The 18,857-nt window shown below is 41.5% G+C and overlaps 1 protein-coding gene across 1 annotated transcript; it reads left to right on the forward strand.

Annotated features, from left to right (window-relative positions):
• Nucleotides 1-3,353: 3,353 nt before the first annotated feature.
• On the forward strand, nt 3,354-18,377 carry ARPP19 (cAMP regulated phosphoprotein 19). Its single transcript, XM_060282554.2, has 3 exons — nt 3,354-3,519; nt 9,912-10,034; nt 15,195-18,377. The coding sequence occupies exons 1-3, from the start codon at nt 3,475-3,477 to the stop codon at nt 15,363-15,365; spliced, it is 339 nt and encodes a 112-aa protein (XP_060138537.1). The 5' UTR covers nt 3,354-3,474; the 3' UTR covers nt 15,366-18,377.
• Nucleotides 18,378-18,857: the final 480 nt, after the last annotated feature.

Below are 18,857 nucleotides of genomic sequence, written 5' to 3' on the forward strand. Positions count from 1 at the left end.
CATTTGTATTGGTTTTATTTTGAGATGGTCTTTGTGCTCTTAATAGGGTTTTGTTTTTGTCTACTATAGGGCACTAGCTGAGTCTAGAACAGAGGTGGGGGATTGGAGGCAGTGCTATTTTTCCAGAAAAAGAGGTGCTGGAACCCACCTGAGAGGTGATGGAACTGACTTCCTGTGAGTTTTGGCTCATTAAAAGCCCTGGCCGGTGGGCTGTATCCAGACCTTTCCCAGCCCCCATGGACAACTTTGATGGGTGGGATTGCCCACCCTTCAGGCACCTGACATCACCTGACTTCAGGTGAAGCCTTTTCTTTTGCCTGCATAAATCATAAGAACATAAGAATAGCCTGTTGGATCAGGCCAGTGGCCCGTCTAGTCCAGTCAGTTGTCTCTGGGAAACCAGTGAGTAGACATCTGTTTGGCCACTGTGAGAAGCAAACCATGGAGGAAAAGGAAGTGGAGTTTGTAGCCACCATTGAACAGCTTGATATCCACGAGGGCAAAGGAAGCCTTTCCCTGCAGGACTCACAATAAGTGCCACTGTGGGAACTCCATAGTGCAGTCAGTCTCTCTCAAGCTTGCTGTAAGTGCTGGTCAAACAGTTGTTTCCTGGGAACCAACCAGGGGCACACTTTGATGCTCCTGATTGTTCCCTGGCAGGTAAGGTTTGCTGCAAGCACAATCCATTGACCAGCACTTACAGCAAGCATTTTGAGGCTCCTCTTTGTTCAGTGTGGTTTTGGGAAAACAACATTGCAGGTCAAATACGAATCCCTGCTGGGCCTAAGTTGGCCTGTAGTTCATAGGTTCCCCAAAGCTGCTCTAGAAAGTCATTCCTTTTATTGTAACTTGAAGTAATTTAAACAATTCACATGTCCACTCACAATCTCCAAGACACTAGGACCTCCTTCCATCTACCCCCACAAGAAACTTCAGCAAAGCAGTTTCTAATACTGGCAAAAAAATGTTCAGACATTCCAACACAATACAGGGCATGGTGGGATATTGCTTGTGAGCAACATTTCCACTAAATTAAGTTTCTGAGTATTTGGAGGGGAAAATATTTTTGAAAAGGGAGTGAGAAATCACCATGAATTTTGTGGTTGGAGTTTTATGGATTGTGAGGATTCTCCAGAAAATATATATTCCAGAGTGTGGAGCTGGTTAAGGAAAATGCAACAGATTATAAGCCAGTACCTCTGAAGAACTTGAGTCTTGTGGTGCTAGAACTGTGGCAGGAACAAAAACCAGAAATGCCATATGCAGAAAAAAACTGAATTCTTCAAGCAAATCATTCAACCCAAATACCTTCTACAGATTCAAGATGGATTTGAAACCTTTCTGATTCAATAAACTGTTTGAAAAACAGCTTGCTGATAGCCATTTTAATGCCAATGATCTAACCATCAGTTAGTAGCAAAGGCTGTGTGTGTGTGTTGTAGTATAAATGTCATTTAAATTTATTGGGAAGTGCCCCATTGGTCTCAACAAACAATTACACAAAGGTAAACTCAAGGTTGTTAACACCTTCACCAACTGTTGCTCTGTAGGGCAATATCCAACATTGTGAAAGTTGATTTCTGCTCATGTAACAGAACTTCCCTTTCTTGTCCCCTGCAGCCCTCTGTGCCCCCCAATCTGACTTCTAAGGGTCTCCCAGCCCTCTGGAGCAGATTAGAGGAGTGTGGGAGGATGCAGAATCTATTCTGCTAATAGTGTCTGTTCCATTGGCAGACAGATACTGTGTGCAGCCGCCTATGACCATAAACAGGTTCTTCCTTTTGGGGTTTTGCAATATGTATAAAGAAATAACCAAGCTGGCATCATAAGCTACTGCATACAAACAGCTCACCATGTGGCAACTGCTCACTAAGTACATTACTTTAAATTTGCCTCCACATGAAAGCTGTAATAGTACTAACTGGCCCAAGAGTGTCTTTCATCTTTGTTAACTGCAGCTACCACACCCATATCTGAAATTAGGGCAATTTGAGGTTCTAGGTCAGGGGTGTGACTTCAGCAGTCCTGAAAATCAACAAATCTCAATTTAAAACTGAAGCACTGCTTTGATACCAAAGGGTGTGCTACTCCTTTGGACAAGTTATTAAATTTACCCACAGCCCTGTAAACACAACCAAGGAGCTCCCTTAGATGCTCATGTTACACTAATTTTGAAGGGTTTTTGGTTTCCTCTTCCTAGACTACTTATGAGACTGGCCTGGTTCACACACCACATTGAACCAGTTAAACTATGGTTTAATATGGACAAGCAATTGCAGGCACTTCATTCCTCTCCTACTGCCAAGGGAAGAAACAAGCCATATTCTGGCTTGTAATTACATGGAACCTGGGCTTACGATTTGTTTTTCTTAGAACAAACCACAAGTGGAAGTGAATGCATGGTTACTGAGTAACATGCCATGCAATATTTTTTCTGTCTTCCCAGTATAGGAATAGCAATAGTAGGGGAGGAATGAAGTGCTGCAATTCCAGCAGCCTGCACTAGCATTTTTCCAGCAGCCTGCACTAGCATTATTTTAACTATGGCAGAGGTTCTGTCCTCAGAGCCCCACTTGAAATGGCGCAACTTCATCTCAAAGGGCTCAGTGGTGTTGCAAGGCCAACTCCCCACCCACAAAGTGATTGTAATGTAAGCGTTCTTTAGGCAGGGAGCAGGGAAGCAAACTTCTTGAGGCTGTTGCTGTTTTTCATCCTTTGCCGGCCAATGGACATAGCTGCCAAGTTATCCCTTTTTTAAAGGGAAATTCCATTATGCTGAATAGGCTTCCTCGCGAGAAAAGGGAAAACTTGGCAGCTATGCCAATGGATGGAGCCAAGCTGGGATGGCTCAGTCGGTAGCGCATAGGCATAGACCCTTAATCTCAAGAGTCATGAGTTTGAGCCCCATGTTGGGCAAAAAAAATCCCTGCATCCCAGTGGGTTGGACTAGATGACTCACGCGGTCCCTTCCAACTCTACGAGTTAGGATTATGCAGAACTGAACAGAGTTTACTCCCGTGTAATTTGGGTTAGAACTGCACCCTTCTTCTCAACACCCGCGTCTACATTAGAGGAGAGCTGCCGAAAACATCAATACAGTATCTGCCCCAAACCCCAATAAACTACATCTCCCAGAATGCCACAGCGGACGACCGGGATCCCATAGGGGAGCGCAATGTGACGCACGCAAGCTGCAAGCCGTGATCCTCCTGCGAGAGAGCCGCATATCCCGCGCCTTCCCTCTCCGGCCTCATCCACTTGCTCTCTAGCGGGCGGCAGGGTAGCGGGGCAACCCGGGACGCGAGCAGAAATTTGAGCTTGCCGGCTCGCCGTCGTTCGTGGGCGGCCATCTTGTGTGCGGTTGTGGTACCACCAGCAGGAGCAGCAGCAAGCGGCGGCGGCGGCAGTAGGAGCTGATCGCCGGCTCCAGGCCTTTCTCCTCGGGTGGGTTGCTGCCGCGGTTGTGTGGAAGCCATGTCTGCGGAGAGCCCGGAGCCCGCTTCGGCGGAGGAGCAGAAGGTGAGGCGTTGCCGGGCCTGAGGCGGTGCGAGAGGGAAGGAGAATCTGAGGCGCCATGTCCGGAGCCGGCGGAGGCAGTTTAGGCCGCGACTTGACTGAGGGGGGAAACTTTATAGTCAGGGGAGTCGCCCCTCACACACCGGCCTGTCTTCCCCTCTCGGCCCAAATTCTTTTATCTGGGGCTTAGGGGGAGGATTCCTGAGAGAACCTTTGGTGCACCTCAGCTGCCTGGCACGCGCGCGCGTTATTTGGCGCAAAGTCATGGGAAAGGCCTGTGTGTGTGTGTGTGTACACACACATGTATGTGTGCTGCTAGTTTCCATGGTGGATGCGAGTGGGTATCCCTGCCGTCGCCTTAAGAGCCTCCCTCCTTTCCGCTCCTCGCAGGCGAGTTGCCCTCCTTCGTGGAGAAACGGCCACAGCAGTAGCCATAAAACTTTGCGCTGGGCTCGTGAGAAGCTGAGGCGTCGGAAAAGGAAGAAAGCAGCGGGGGCGCCGAGCCCACCCGCGTTTTGTTTCGCAGCGCGTGAGGTGGCGGTGCCACTTTCGCCTCACGTTTTGTTATTGTTTTTATTAATTTATTATTATTATTCCCCTTGCTTCGCGGGGACCATGTGCTTTCCCAACGCCGGCGAAATAGGGCGGGATAAGGAGGCCTCCAGGTCGCCTTGCCCCATTCGCTGTGTCAAACTTGCAGGGAGGGAGCCCGGGGTGGGCGTGCCCGCTGCCGAGGGCGCAAGCGCCTCCTTGGGCCCGTATTGTCTGGTTTGCAGCAAGCCGGGGAAAGCGCGGCGTGAATGTGACGACATCTGCCCCTCATCACGCTCGCTCGCTCCCCCGCAACGTGCAGCGTGGAGGCCGCGTACGCGGCTCCTGAGCCCCCTTAGCCCGCCTCGTTTCAGGGTACTTTTTAATGCCCAGCTTGGAAAACACTTCATGGGTGTAAATCTTAGTTTTTTGTTAATTGCCAGCATTCTCTTTCATATATACCAGTGATGGCCAAACTTGGCCCTCTAGCTGTTTTGGGACTACAATTCCCATCATCCCTGACTACTGGTCCTGTTAGCTAGGAATGGTGGGAGTTGTAGTCCAAAAAAAACAGTTGGATTGCCAGGTTTGGGAAACACTGCTTTAGTCTATAAAGAATAGGCACCCCCAGACTTCGGCCCTCCAGATGTTTTGGACTACAATTCCCATCTTCCCCGACCACTGGTCCTGTTAGCTAGGGATCATGGGAGTTGTAGGCCAAAACATCTGGAGGGCCGCAGTTTGGGGATGCCTGATAAAGAACAAAAATTAGGGTCAATATGCCATTACTACTCAGGCATACCTGGGAGTAGATAGAATTAAACTTTGTGTTATTTTCTGAGGAAATATGCATAGGATTGGGCTGAAAGTGCATTGGAGGGGGGAGACCTTGTAACTCCCTGTAATTTTTTTTTGTTTTGAACTGGCCTGCAGTGAAGAATTCTTACCATGGGATATAATGTTGTAGTTGTTGTATATGCAAAGTACGGTATATATTTTGTGTTTAAGATAGTGAACCTTAAGATTGTTGGTCTGGGTTCTTTTTAAGAATTATGTATTAAGAGTCTAAAACAATTACCTGTTCTTGCGTTTTGTTTCCTGACTTTTAATGAAAACAAAATTTTCACACATGCAACTTGAAGATACTTTAACCCAGGCTTCCTCAAACTCAGCCCTCCATATGTTTTTGGCCTACAACTCCCATGATCCCTAACTAGCAGGACCAGTGGTCAGGGATGATGGGAATTGTAGTCTCAAAACATATGGAGGGCCAAGAAATCAGTGGATTCTAAGCACCAACTGGCCCAAGAGTGTCTTTCATTGGATTGTGTCCTTAATATTCCATGTGCTCATATTAGCAAAATTTATATTACAAGAGGTCATTATCAGAGAGAAGCTTTGGAACTTAAGTGAAAACTGCTGCCCAGCATCTGTTTGTTAGCTGAGGGGGCAGCATGCTTTTCTGATTACTGGCCACATAATCCCAGGTTGTGGCTCATGTTGATTCCTCAAATAGCAGACAATAAATGTAGGTTGGGTGCACATAACTTGTGACCTAAAAACCTGTATTATAGATTGTTTGACAACTCCTGTGTTTGCAGACCAAAGTTATTGTACTTCTCATAGGCTGCAGAAGAGCTCCATGCATGTTAGTGGAAGGGCTATTAGCCGGATTCAGAGTGCCTTCTACTCTTTCTCTGTAGTGAGGGAAGAGGCAAACTATTACTTAAATACTGAACCTTTGTGTGTGATTGTAATTGTCTGTAAGCTGCTTTGAGAACCATTCTTGGCTGAGAAATGGGTATACATCTTTTGAAGGGTTATTCAGCTGGGTGGATCACAAAACATACATGCCTAATCTCTAGGTGTTCATGCATTTTTAACCAGCTTAAAATGTAGCAATGTACATATTTTTGTAAAATGGGCAATAACCCTGGTATTATTCAGTTAGTGAAAACAGTTATTAAGTGTGGTATATGTTGGATGTGAAAACTGATAGGGCTAATCACATCTATTGCTGGTGGGGATTAGCCAATACAGTAAAAGTTGAATATTTGAAGATGGGCATTTTGTGAAATTGCAAGATGATTCAAAGGGAAGGCATTAGGGCCATTCCATTGTCACGGGTGGGACACTTGGACCATGTTTTTTGGTATTCACACATGTGTAAGAATGTAAATATACATAAAAATTAACAACCAAAATTTGAACTATGTTCTTAATAAGATACTGAACATTTTACTAATTTTTTATTATTTTTATGGATATTTTTGACAATTTTATTAAATGTTAAAGTATTGTCACGGGTGGGACAAAAAAAGGACACGGAGCTTGAGATAAGTTTGATTTATGGAAAAACTCTGTGAGTTGGGAGGTGAATCAATTATAAACTCAGCATATCTGTTTAAATCAATGTTTATTGGTTACAACTATGCAATCAGAAATTTAGGTTAAGAAATTTAATGATACAAAATTAAGGAAAAAATGCTGTCACGGGTGGGACAATGAAATGTCACGGGTGGGACGCGTCTGGCATACACTTGATTTAACATACAATTAAGGTTGTTAAAAATGGAATAATTACAAAAAAACCTTTTGCTATTACTATACTTACTATCTACTATAGCCTACAAAGTATAATGTTGTATTTACTAAAATTAAAATCTATTTTAAAAATATTTTCTTCTAGTCCATCTCTGGGCCAATTAACCACTTTCAAACACATCTACATTTTCAGTAAATTCATAAAAAATGTTCCTTCTGACTCGTTTAACATTAGGTTGGGGTAAGATACTAAGAATATGTTCAAACTGCACATATGATATGTCTTTTTCATCAACTTGAAACAGCTTTCCAGAATTGTTAACTGCTCGCATACACATCACCTTGACTTCTCCATCATCTTCAACATTACTTTGGCATATTGCAGCATATCTATATTTAGTAGGCCTGGTTCTTTGTCTTTTTGTAGTTGTTTCAAATTCAACTAAAACATATGTCCCAATAGTCACTCCATCAACAAACGGCTTCACTCCAACCACCGGCACATCTGTTTCATTTGTACAACTTGCTACACCATCTTGTTTTTCTGTGTCACTATCAGAATCTCTGTAAACATCAGAAACTTTTAACTTGAACAGTTCTGTGAAGACTACGTGGGTGGACTTTTGAAAAGAAGGTCCATAAACTAAACTTCTTTTGTCTTTAGCTTTAAAAAAATGGTTGGACTGCACGTTTGGAATCTTCCTCACCAAAGTCCAGCGCTCATCTAGCATCGCCATATTTGCACTGATATCAGTAGGTGTTAAAAGGACAAACTTCACTCTCGGTACTGCTTTTTCAGCACATTTAACAAAATCTGATGCTGAATTGATTACTACTCTCCTTTGTTTCACTGCATTCCAAACTGCTTGCTTAGTTAATCCACCAATCCCATCCACGGCACCCTTGCCGTGGGATGTAGCAAAAAAAAACCATTCCCCATCAACACCAAAGTCTTCAGGCATAAAACACAGATTGGACAGTGTGTACTTATTTTTGAACTGACCAGCACACCCATCAGAAAAGATTTTGACCTTTGTCAGTCTGTTAAATTCTTTCTTAAGTTCTTCAATTATGGCTTTTAGGCATGCATATACTGAGTATTTGTCGTGGGTTAAGTGATCCGAAACCACGGCAAAAGAACGTACTTTGCCTTGAGTCCAAGCGCAACCAGTAAATACTGTGATTTGGTTGTGGGTCCAGTGTGCACTTTGGATTTCATCTTGCGATGTTGCCAAATAGTTTTCAGCAAAATCCACTTGAAGAATCACCTCATCATCAGCTACTGTGTCCTTCATATTTTTGAAAGCTTTAGCTTGTAATCGCTTTACAAAGAAGTGCTTCTTAAATTTACTAAATTGATTTTGTAGCTCATTGACAGCTTCTTCTATGGTTCCTTTTGCTTCAAAAACCTTAGGCCGGCTAGAACAGTCATCTTTCCATTGCTTCCAGAAAATCTCAGACGACATGTTTAAGTCTTCATCAATTAGGGTGTGCAAATTAAGTACACACTTTTTGCATTCACCATTCATGCACTTTTCATTTTCCAAATCACAACAAGTAAGGCTCAAAAGATCAGAATGTGTGGAAGGAAAAAAAATGTCTTTCCTACTTATGGCTTCAATTAGGAAATTGAAATTAGCGTGGTATTTGCAAACGCAAACATTGTGTGGCATTTGAGAAGCTAAGTCAATATTTTTAGGCCTCAGTTCATAAAATTTTGATTTGCTGATTTCAACTGTTGGGTTATCAATCTTAAATAAGGCATAGGCCTCTTGGACTGTCATATTCATATGCCGCTTTTGGATTTTGATTCTTTTTCCACTTGTTGGATCTTTAATAGATTTGACATCCTTAATTCCTGGTGCCTGCCTGCTAATATCATCTGAATTATAAAACTCATGGACCTTTGCGATATTATCTTGTGAAATAATAGAACTTTTGGTGTTCTGTTTAGGGCTTTTATCAAATAGTGTTTTTGACGCTTGAGGTGAACTCTCATACACAAGCTTTCGTAACACGGCTATTCTTTTCCGTGGACTTAATGGCAACACTCTTTTAACTTTGGTAACAGCCTTTCCAAGAGATTGTGGGCATTTAAATGACCCAATCTCTGGAATAGTAGTGTCGCCAATTGGCCTAGATTCTTTTTCTTTTATCTTTTGTCTGTACTTTCTTTTGCGCTCAGTTTCTTTCCGTCTGTATTCCATAAGTGATTTTGCAGACAAATTCTTTACCAACTTCATCTTTTCTCGCCTCTTCTTATCTCTGACCCTCTCCTTTTCTTTGAAGCTTTCACATTTGTTTTTATCTTGTTTTAGTTTTTCACGCAGCTTTCTCATACGTTCTGCAGATGTAGTCTTTCCCATTTTGTGTATTGATTCAAAGGTTATATTATCTGTATTACTGTATGTATTCGCATTAGGGTAAAGTAACGGTAACTGCCTTTGTTCCAGAAGGAACAGCTACTATTGGTTCATTCAAGCAGCTGCATTTGGCTCCTTAGTCTTATTGGTTTCCACCAAAAGGCAGCTTTGTGATTGCTTGAGATTGTTCCCTCCAAAATGTATCTCTTTCTAGCTAGTTCTCCTCTCCTCAGTCCCCTCAGTCTTGTTTGCCAGAATAAAGAATTATTACATGAGGAATCTGTCTCCTGTCTGCAGAGAGCTGAAATCACTTGCTGAAATCACTAACTCAAGCTACAACAGTTAGCAACCTAATAAAACAAGCTGAAAACTGTCACGGGTGGGACAGAAAAAAATTATTAAAATTTCATGGTGTTTACATTAATTAACTGCATTTTTATTATTGATAGGTGTGTTATACTCTAATACATACTCCCACAATAAAACAAACATAACCTATAAATTAGTTTTATCACAAAATAAACTTTTGTACCTTTTGCTGTCACGGGTGGGACACTGAAACAGCATCCCATTCAATAATAAAAATAAAATAGAAATAACTTACCTATTTAAAAATTTTCAAGTCCAATGTGTAGACAAAGTTATTCACTTTAATAATATACCAACAATGACAACCACAATTTTTGTTTATCTTTAAAAAATAATGCCAACCTAAATGAACAAAATTAAGCTACACAATCAGAAAAGTGATACTGAAACTTCAAGCTCAAATTTCTCATGAAAAAAATAATTTCAAATTCTTTTTTCCTTTGGAATATTGAACTTTAATATGTTTAGTTAATGAAACTATAAGTAAAATAAGTATATTTTAAAAATAATTTTTTTCTTATCAGGCTCATTTTTCACGGAATGGCCCATAAGTAATGTAGTAGAAATACTAATTCCTTGTGTTTTCAGGAAATGGAAGACAAGGTGATTAGTCCTGAGAAAGCTGAAGAAGCAAAGTTGAAGGCCAGATATCCTCATCTGGGACAAAAGCCTGGGGGCTCAGATTTCTTGAGAAAGCGGCTCCAGAAAGGAGTGAGTAAGCTTGAACCATGTGGAATTAGTCTGTTTAAGCAAGTAAAACCTTTTAATCTGTCTACATCACGGGTGTCAAACACAAGGCCCGGGGGCCAAATCCGGCCCGCCAGACCTCGTCATGTGGCCCGCCAGCCGCCCCAGCCAGCGGGACCTTGCTGCTGAAGCGCCGTGCCGACAAAGCGCCGACAAACAGCTGGGGCCGGGGGGGGGGTAGAAAGGCGGCCGGAGCAGCGCCGCACGGAGAGTCCCGAGCCTCTGCGACGCAGCAGTGCTCTGTAGCACTTTGAATCCTCCTCCTGCCACGGCTCGGCACCTGGAAACGGCTGCTGCTGCTGCTGCTGCTGCAGCACAGACAAAGCACCCAGCAGCGCCGCGTGGAGGAGGAGGAGGATTCAAAGTGCTACAGAGCACTGCTGCGTCCCAGAAGCTCGGGACTCTCCGCACGGCGCTGCCGGGTACCGACCCGGCAAGCCGCCACCTCCTCCTCCTCCTCTTGCCTCACCTCCTCCTCCTCCTCCTCCTGCCGCGGCTCAGCCTCACGAACGTGCAACTCTGAGGCTTTACGCACTTCTCCTAAAATGGACACCCGCTGCCTCACGCTGCACGGGAAATGCTTTTTGCCCCTGGGTCCCTTCGTGCTCTTTTCTGGCGCTGAATCAAGGCGGCGACCCCCCCTTCCCTTTCTTTCTTCCTCTCTCTCGTTCTTATTCTTTCTTTCCCTCTCCTTCCTTCCTTCTTTATCTCTGTCTTCTCTCCCTCTTTCTTTTTCGTTCCTTCTTTATTCCTTCTTTCCTACTCTTCTTTTTCTCACCTCTTTCCTTCCTCTCTCCCTCCTGCTCCCTCCTTCCTTCCTTCCCTCCTTCCTTCCTTCCTTCCTTCTGTCCTTCCCATCTTTCTTCCTCTCCCTCATTCTTATTCTTTCTTTCCCTCTACTTCCTTCCTTATTTCTCCCTTTCCATCTTCTCTCCCTCTTTCTTTTTCTTTCCTTCTTTATTCCCTTCCTTATTTCCTACTCTTCTTTCTCTCCCCTCTTTCCTTCCTTCCTCTCTCCCTCCCACTCCCTCTTTTCTTCCTCCCTCCCTCCCCTCCCCTCCCCTCCCTCTCCTCAGAAACATAGGATGCTGCTTTATACTTCTGGCCCTTAAACCCTGGAACCAGGAGAGCAGCTCCAGTGAGTCAACCTCAGCCAGTCCCTTTGGTGAAGGGTGGTGGCTCACTGGCAGAACATCTGTCCTGCATGCAGAAGGACCCCAGCATCTCCAGGTACCAGTAGCTCTGCAAAGCTCCTGCATGAAACCCTAGCGAGCCTCCACCACCCAGTGCAGTTACCAAAAATCATTTTTCAATAAATTGTACAATAATTGTACATTTGAATATCTACTTGCCATTATTCTGACTATGTTTCTGCTTTCAGAGCTAGTTATTACTTACATTATTACAAAAAACAGTAATAATTGAATGCAGTGACAATAATTTATGATAATAAAGAGTGGACACATAGTCCTACAGATACAACCGGCCCTTTGAGGGTGACCAAACTGCTGATGCGGCCCCCGATGAATTTGAGTTTGACACCCCTGGTCTACATGCAATGATGCCAGTTTTGCTCATATGGATGAGAAGTTTGCTTTGATACCAACACGTCAATCATACTTTCTGGGCAGTAAAGTCCTATCGATTTCAGTTGTGCTTCAGTGAAAGCGTACTTCATATCAAAGCCCTCAAACAGTGTATAGTGCTTTCTAGATTGACATTATTCCTCCAATCTCTATGTGTGTTTTTAAAAGTAGGCATTCTTCACACTTTGCTGGAAAGAGCTGTGAAAATATGTTGCGTGAATTACTTATTTCTTCAAGAACACACAGTTTAATAAAAAGCAAATGTAACTGTGTTAATCCATAAGAAAATAAAAAGCAGCACCCACAGTTGGGCAGTACCATTATTGGGACCAAGGCATCTCTGCCTCGGTTTGCCTCAGTCCCCACCATTGACACTTACCCTCTGGCTGTACTTGGCAGTGCCTTGCGTTCTCCCTTAACATGTGAGGTGTGCAAGGCAGCATTAGCCCTCGCATGCTTGCAGCAGCAGATCGGGCAGCCAGCATTTTTACAAGCGAGGTGTGCAGGGCAGCATTAACCCTCACACATTTGCAGCGGCAGATCAGGCAGTCAGCAAACAGCCTCTTTACATTGGAGTGTGTTTTGGTGCTGCAAGCCAGTTGATTTGCAGGGCAGAGCAGCAGCAAAAGAGTCGTGTATTTTAGTGCAAGCTGCCCAGCAAGCTTCGCAGCAGTGCCAGCCAGCCTGATGGAAATGTTAGGCACCAAATGTGGCCACCAGACATCTCCACTTGCTCACAAAAGGCCAGATGCCAATCGCGAAATGTGACTAGTGCCTGCTTAGTTTTGAATACTGTTACATTAACTTGAAAACTAAAATTGGTCCTTTGGTATAGATTCTGCTATAGTTGTAAAGACTTAGTAAGGCTTTAGGGAACACAAGAGTATTTTGTGGCCTACTTGGTTGTGAAGGTGGGGATTGTTAAACTGGAACAGTGAAAGCATACATGCTCAAGTGTTCACATACTCTATATTAGTGATCATTTATTTAAATTATATATGAACTTTTTGTCCCGTCTCCCCACAAAAAAATTAAATAGGCATAAAGCAAATGTCTAAAGCAAATATTTATAAACCACAAATGAGCAGCAGTACTAAAAGTGACATTAATATTGTGGTGGACAATGCCTTAGCAGTACTGTGAATTTTTTTAAAGGCTTTCTGAAATTAGAAGGTCATACAGTCATACCTCGATTTGAGTACTTTCAGTTTAAGTACTCCGCGGACCCATCTAGAACTGATTAATCCACTTTCCATTACTTTCAATGGGAAAGTTCACTTCAGGTTAAGTATGCTTCGGGTTAAGTACAGACTTCTGGAACCAATTGTGTACTTAAACCGAGGTACCACTGTACAGCACTTTTCAAAAGGTCTGGCAAGTACTCTTGTTTTCCATCACTAGGAAATTTACTACACAGCCTAACAACCCCTTAATATTAGATTGTATTTAACTTGCTACAGGATAACGATAACCTTTCAGATGAGAGGGACCTCTTTATGCATCTTTTCATGTGAAGCTGAAATAACTGCCAAGGCCTTGACACAGTAGTTCTGAAATTTAATTCCAACATTTCGTGATTGTATTGAGAGTTGACTGCAGAGTCCTGATTTTATCAAGTAACAAAGTTCTGAAGGGGGGTATAGCTGCTATATCCAGAGTGTTATGGAAGTGGCTTTTACCTATACACTATAGTATACACCAGAATAGTTTGTTAACTTTATAACCATCACTGGTGCCAGGTAGTGTTTAAGCCACTGTCTGGTAATAACAAATGGGGATTTCCCTGGTATTCATCTGAGGTGTGAATATATTTTTCTGTGCGTTAATTCTTCAACTTTATATTTTTTGTACCTGAACACATTGCAATTAAGAAAATTTGCCATATAGAACTTTATGAAGACTGGGAATAGATAGAAACATATGAGTAAGTAATTAAACAGAGCAGAGTTTGAAAAAATTAACAAAATAAACCAAAGATGGTTTCTAAAATATATTGGGTTATATCTAATTTAAAACAAGCAGAAGATAATAAATATACCTGATTCAAATCATGGTAGAACCAAGAAATGCAATGTAACATTCCAGTCAACTTGGTGTCTGAGCAGGAATTCAAAACTTCCTCTCTGGTTCAGAAATGGGGAGCCTGCGACCCTCTAGATCAGGCATCCCCAAACTTTGGCCCTCCAGATGTTTTGGACTACAATTCCCATCTTCCCCAACCACTGTTAGCTAGGGATCATGGGAGTTGTAGGCCAAAACATCTGGAGGGCCAAAGTTTGGGGATGCCTGGTCTAGATGTTGGACTCCAGCTATCATTAGCCTCAGCAAGCATGGTCAATGGTCAGGGACCTGTAGTCTAGCACTAGCAACATACTTGCCGTAGTCATATCCCAACACTAACCACTTCACCACTAGGACTGTCTGAAATATAAACAAATGGTTTCCTAAACAAATAGTATAATCTGTCTTAAAAGTGTGGACATGCCGATTAAGAGAAGCCTGTTTCATCATGCTTCACACCTTTACTAATATACAATAATTCCACTTGTTGATGGCAAGAAAATGCTAGCAATAAATGTAACCCATAATCTTCTTTGAATATTACTATTTATAATTCTGCAAGGCTGAAATAATTTTATTCAGACTTTGCTCTGTTCGTTCATAACTGCTAATTACTCACATGGCTGCAATATACAGTGGTACGTCGGGTTACGTACCTGATCCGTTCCAGGGTGCCGTTCGCAACCCGAAAAGTACGTAACCTGAACAGCACTTTCATGTATGCGCAAAAGCACAATAGTGCACTTCTGCGCATGCGCGGACTGCGCAGAACGCTTCTGCACATGCCGCACGGTGAACCCGGAAGTAAATACTTCTGGGTCCGCCGCGTTTGTAACCCAAAAGTACGCAACCCGAAGCATACGTAATCCGAGATATGACTGTAAAGATGCCTGTCTTGTTCATTAAGATACTGTAGATAACATGCTGTAAGCAATACAGTGGTACCTCTGGATACGTATTTGATCCTTTCCGGGGTGCTGTTCTCACCCCGAAAAGTACGTATCTGGTGCGGCGCTTCCAGACAGGCATGAAGTGCTGATAGAGCGCTTCTGCACATGCGCAGACGGTGGAACCCGGAAGTAAACACTTCCGAGTCCACTGCGTATTTAAGCTGAAAATACGCAACCCGCAGCAAACGTAACCAGAGGTATGACTGTATTGTTAAACTTGCCCAGCCTTTACATATCTGGTCTTGGACAAGCAGGCTACATTTGATGGGTCATAACTATTTTTTATTTTTGCCTCATAACTATTTGATCAGGTATAAGTTTAGTTTTTCTGTCTCAGCTTAAATAAAACCTGCTTGAGGGTTTTCAACTGACCACTGTGAGAACCAGATGCTGCACTAGATGGCCTGATCCAGCAAGCTGTTTTTACAGTAAGCCCAGAATGTCACACAGGTGATTCTTGGGGAAAGTAGTATATTTAGTGTGTGTTTCTGTTGTACTTAATTTACCAATTCTTTCTTGCCTTACAGCAAAAGTACTTCGATTCTGGGGATTACAATATGGCTAAAGCAAAGATGAAGAATAAGCAGCTCCCTACTGCAGCTCCTGATAAGACCGAAGTTACAGGTGACCACATTCCCACTCCACAGGACCTTCCACAGCGGAAACCCTCTCTTGTTGCTAGCAAGCTGGCTGGCTGACTAGATGGCAGAACTGCATGAATCTTCTCATTCCCTTAATATTTCCTTAATAGTTACTTCTCACATTTTTCGTTTCCACTAAGTCATTGACTGACCGCTTTGCAGGTAGTGGTAGCTTGTGCTGCTATTGTAAGAGAGTCCTGTTAAGAATTAAGTTGTGTAGTCCATGGAAGAATTGAGAACAATGCACTGATTTTAAAAAAGGACATGTTTTGTTAGAGCAATGTAAAGAAATCTACTTGAAAAAATGTACATATTACCTATTTGCTAGTGTAGGGCTGGTTCCAGCAAGTGACATAGCAGGTTTGACAATTTTTTATGTTTCTGCTTTCTTTAGTTCACCTTAGTTACAGCATAGTATGTTTCTATTGAATACAACCACCTGTTGTGTTTCTTGTGTTTGGTTTTGTAAACTAGAGGTTTTAGACCGCAAGTTGCTAGATGGTAAAGCATGTATTTAAAAAAAAAGAAAAAAAGATGGGGCTCTGACTTAATTTGTGTATCGGCTCTTGAACTTGAATGGCCTTAAACCTACTTCAGCTTTAACAATAGATTTTTTACTTGGGCAATATTTGCTCATTTTGGTGTAATTCTTGTAAAACTTGTGCTTATTGACAACTGCCTGTTGAAGCTGGTATTCCTTTTGGTCCTGTAGCGTAGAACACATTTTTGAAGTGAATGAAGTGTGCATGTGCATAGACTGAATTCACTTTTGTGCCATTTCTGTAAATAAGATGGTTTTGCACAACTTTTGCAAATATCTGTTAACTTTACATTTTAAAAAATGTGCCAACTGGAAGCACAAATAATTCTGTACCTTTGAAAGTCATAATCCTCATTTGAGTCAAACTATGTTACTGAGAATAACAGACTTCTGCGTTTAAAATCTGGAAATCACTTAAAGAACTATGATAGAAAGGCTTTGCTAGTATATCCTTTTTCTGTGTCGACAATAACCTACAGTGATTAGTCTAAATATATACTATAGATACAAAACACTTTAGCTAGTATACCTAAGGCAAAGTACTTCAAGGGGGCTAAGATAGTTTAAAGGCAAGTATATCACATTAAGCAACTTGTAGATAACTAGGGTATTCCAAAGCTACTCCAACATCTGCATCTTTTAAAATCTATGCAGGATATTTTGGAATGTGAAAATATGGATACATTTTGATGCTATTAGAGGTCTCTGACACATAAAATAACATCTAATTCAGTAGTTGTTAAGTAATCCATACATTTGGATTGGGAAGTGTTAGTTAATTTTTTTTACATATATTGTAGTGATTCATGATAAACATTCTAAGTCTTTATTTGTCAGAATATGTTATTAATACTACAGCAGGAGTGGTTCAGTGAGTTGACCTATTTGTCTTGGATATTGGATAGAAATGACAGTGAAAACTTGTTAATATCTACGGTGGTATTTTTGTTTGTGCTAAAGGAATTTCATATTCTTTTTGCCTGACACCTTCACTGTAAAAGAAACAAGACTCTGCTGGCTTCTTCCAAGAGGATTCTTTGGGCGAGGGGAACAGTTGTCAAAAGAGCTTACCTTTTTGTTTTGTTTTGCAAACCCCCCCCCCCTTAAAAAGGAAATCTGAGACAATACAGCTAATAATATAAACATGTTAGTTCCGACCTATAATACTAATCAAGAGACATGGTTTCAAAGGTACTGATTTTTACTCCCATTGTCTTGCATCTCTCAATTTTTTTTAAAAAAAATCTTAACCTTGTTTCTGTATCAAAATTGGGTATATTAAAATATTTGGGTGATAGGTTTATATATATACTGGAAATTAGGGCTGTTTTTTCATTATCTGTTCTGTCTTAAATGAGGAAAATACATGCAAAGTCTCTAGCATATCAGTTTTTGTCTATGGGTAGTAATTCAGCAAGTAATTCGTTGTACAGTATCTAATTTTGATTTCATCTCCCTGTAACATGAATATATTCACAGAAACAGACTTAATAGCAAAGTTAATACCTTGTTATTAGTGAAGTGAAGTTGAGGAGAACAGCCCTCTGTTTAATGCAAGAGGAACAAGGTAACATTAAGTGGCTTTTTATTGAAGGCTGCTAATGTACATTCACAATTTATTTTTGTAGAAATAAGTAAAAGCTAGGCTTTCTGAAAAGTGACTGGCCTAAAAGTAGTAGTTCTGAACAGCAAATGACTTTGAATATTTCCTAGTTGCTACTACACCACAAATCATAGTTAGATGAGCTGGTTTGACATATAGGGAGGTATAAATAGCCATGTAAATCTAAACATTCCATTTCCCCAGTTACAGTTGGCTATTTTATATTATTGTTGTGACTGTGCAAATTTTCCATGTCCACCAAACAATTAAAATGTTAAAGACTGTAAAGAGAACATAAGCTGGTGATCCATAAGAATATATACTACAGTACCAACCAGTTCAGTCTGATGTTGGACCCGTGTCTCCGGATAGACCTCAACTGAAGATAGTTTGATCATCTATGCTGTGAAGGAGACAAGGAGCTAGATCAACAATCATTTTATAGAAGAGCAAGTGGATTACTAACTTTCAACTTTAAGCTTACTCCAACAAGATAAAGCTGTAAAACTTGTGTACATACTGTATAATATGAGTTTTACCGTTTGATAAAATGACCTTTTTCAGAGATCTATCTGCACTATAGTCTAGCAATCGATCAGCTTTATGCAGTGATTAGTAGTGCTTGAGTATGTCTATAATGAAGACAGTATGTTGTAACCCCCAAACTCTTCCCAGTAGTTAACTAGTGGAATAATCAAGTGATTCAGAAGTGTTCTTCCCCTCACTCCCATCCCATCCATTCATTATTCATTGTCATAGGAGAGTGCGTGTGTGCAGAGGCCACAAAAGAACTGTTTGGTTTGATATATTCCTTAATGCATTTTTGATGCTGAAGTGGTGAAAATTTCAGTTGCTCCTTACCAACATCCACCTTGTATAGTATGCATAATAAATTCATCTAATTAGTTTTCATCGCTCTGTAGAAGTTTGTCTGGTCTCTTACTGTGTTTACTTCCACAACTCATTTAATCTTTTAGCTTAAAAAGTCCCAATAGAACTTGCTTTGCACTTCTATGACTAGGCCTGTTTTTGTAGTGTATGTTCAACCACAAAAATATAACATAATTTATTGTAACTACCTTTATATACAGCAGTACCTATTTTTCTAATAACAGTATTAAAGCTTATTGTTTGACTTTAATTCCATAACAGGCTTGTTTCTATGCATATGATATGTAAGTGTTGTTTGTGGTAATTAACCTGAACTTTAACTGAACAGTAATAACCTTCAGATGGGATTATTATTATAGGGTCTAAAGCAGGAGTTGGAGAAGCCCTTTAATGCCCTAGTCAATCTGGTGCTTTCTAATACAAAGACCAAGGTGCCCAACAACCTCTAGCTGGACGTTTATTGATCACCAAGACTTAGAATGCAAATATCTGCAAACTGCAGCTTCAGCTCACA

This window comes from Zootoca vivipara, chromosome 13 (genome assembly GCF_965207765.1).
Source record: "Zootoca vivipara chromosome 13, rZooViv2.hap1.1, whole genome shotgun sequence".
NCBI lineage: Eukaryota > Metazoa > Chordata > Lepidosauria > Squamata > Lacertidae > Zootoca > Zootoca vivipara.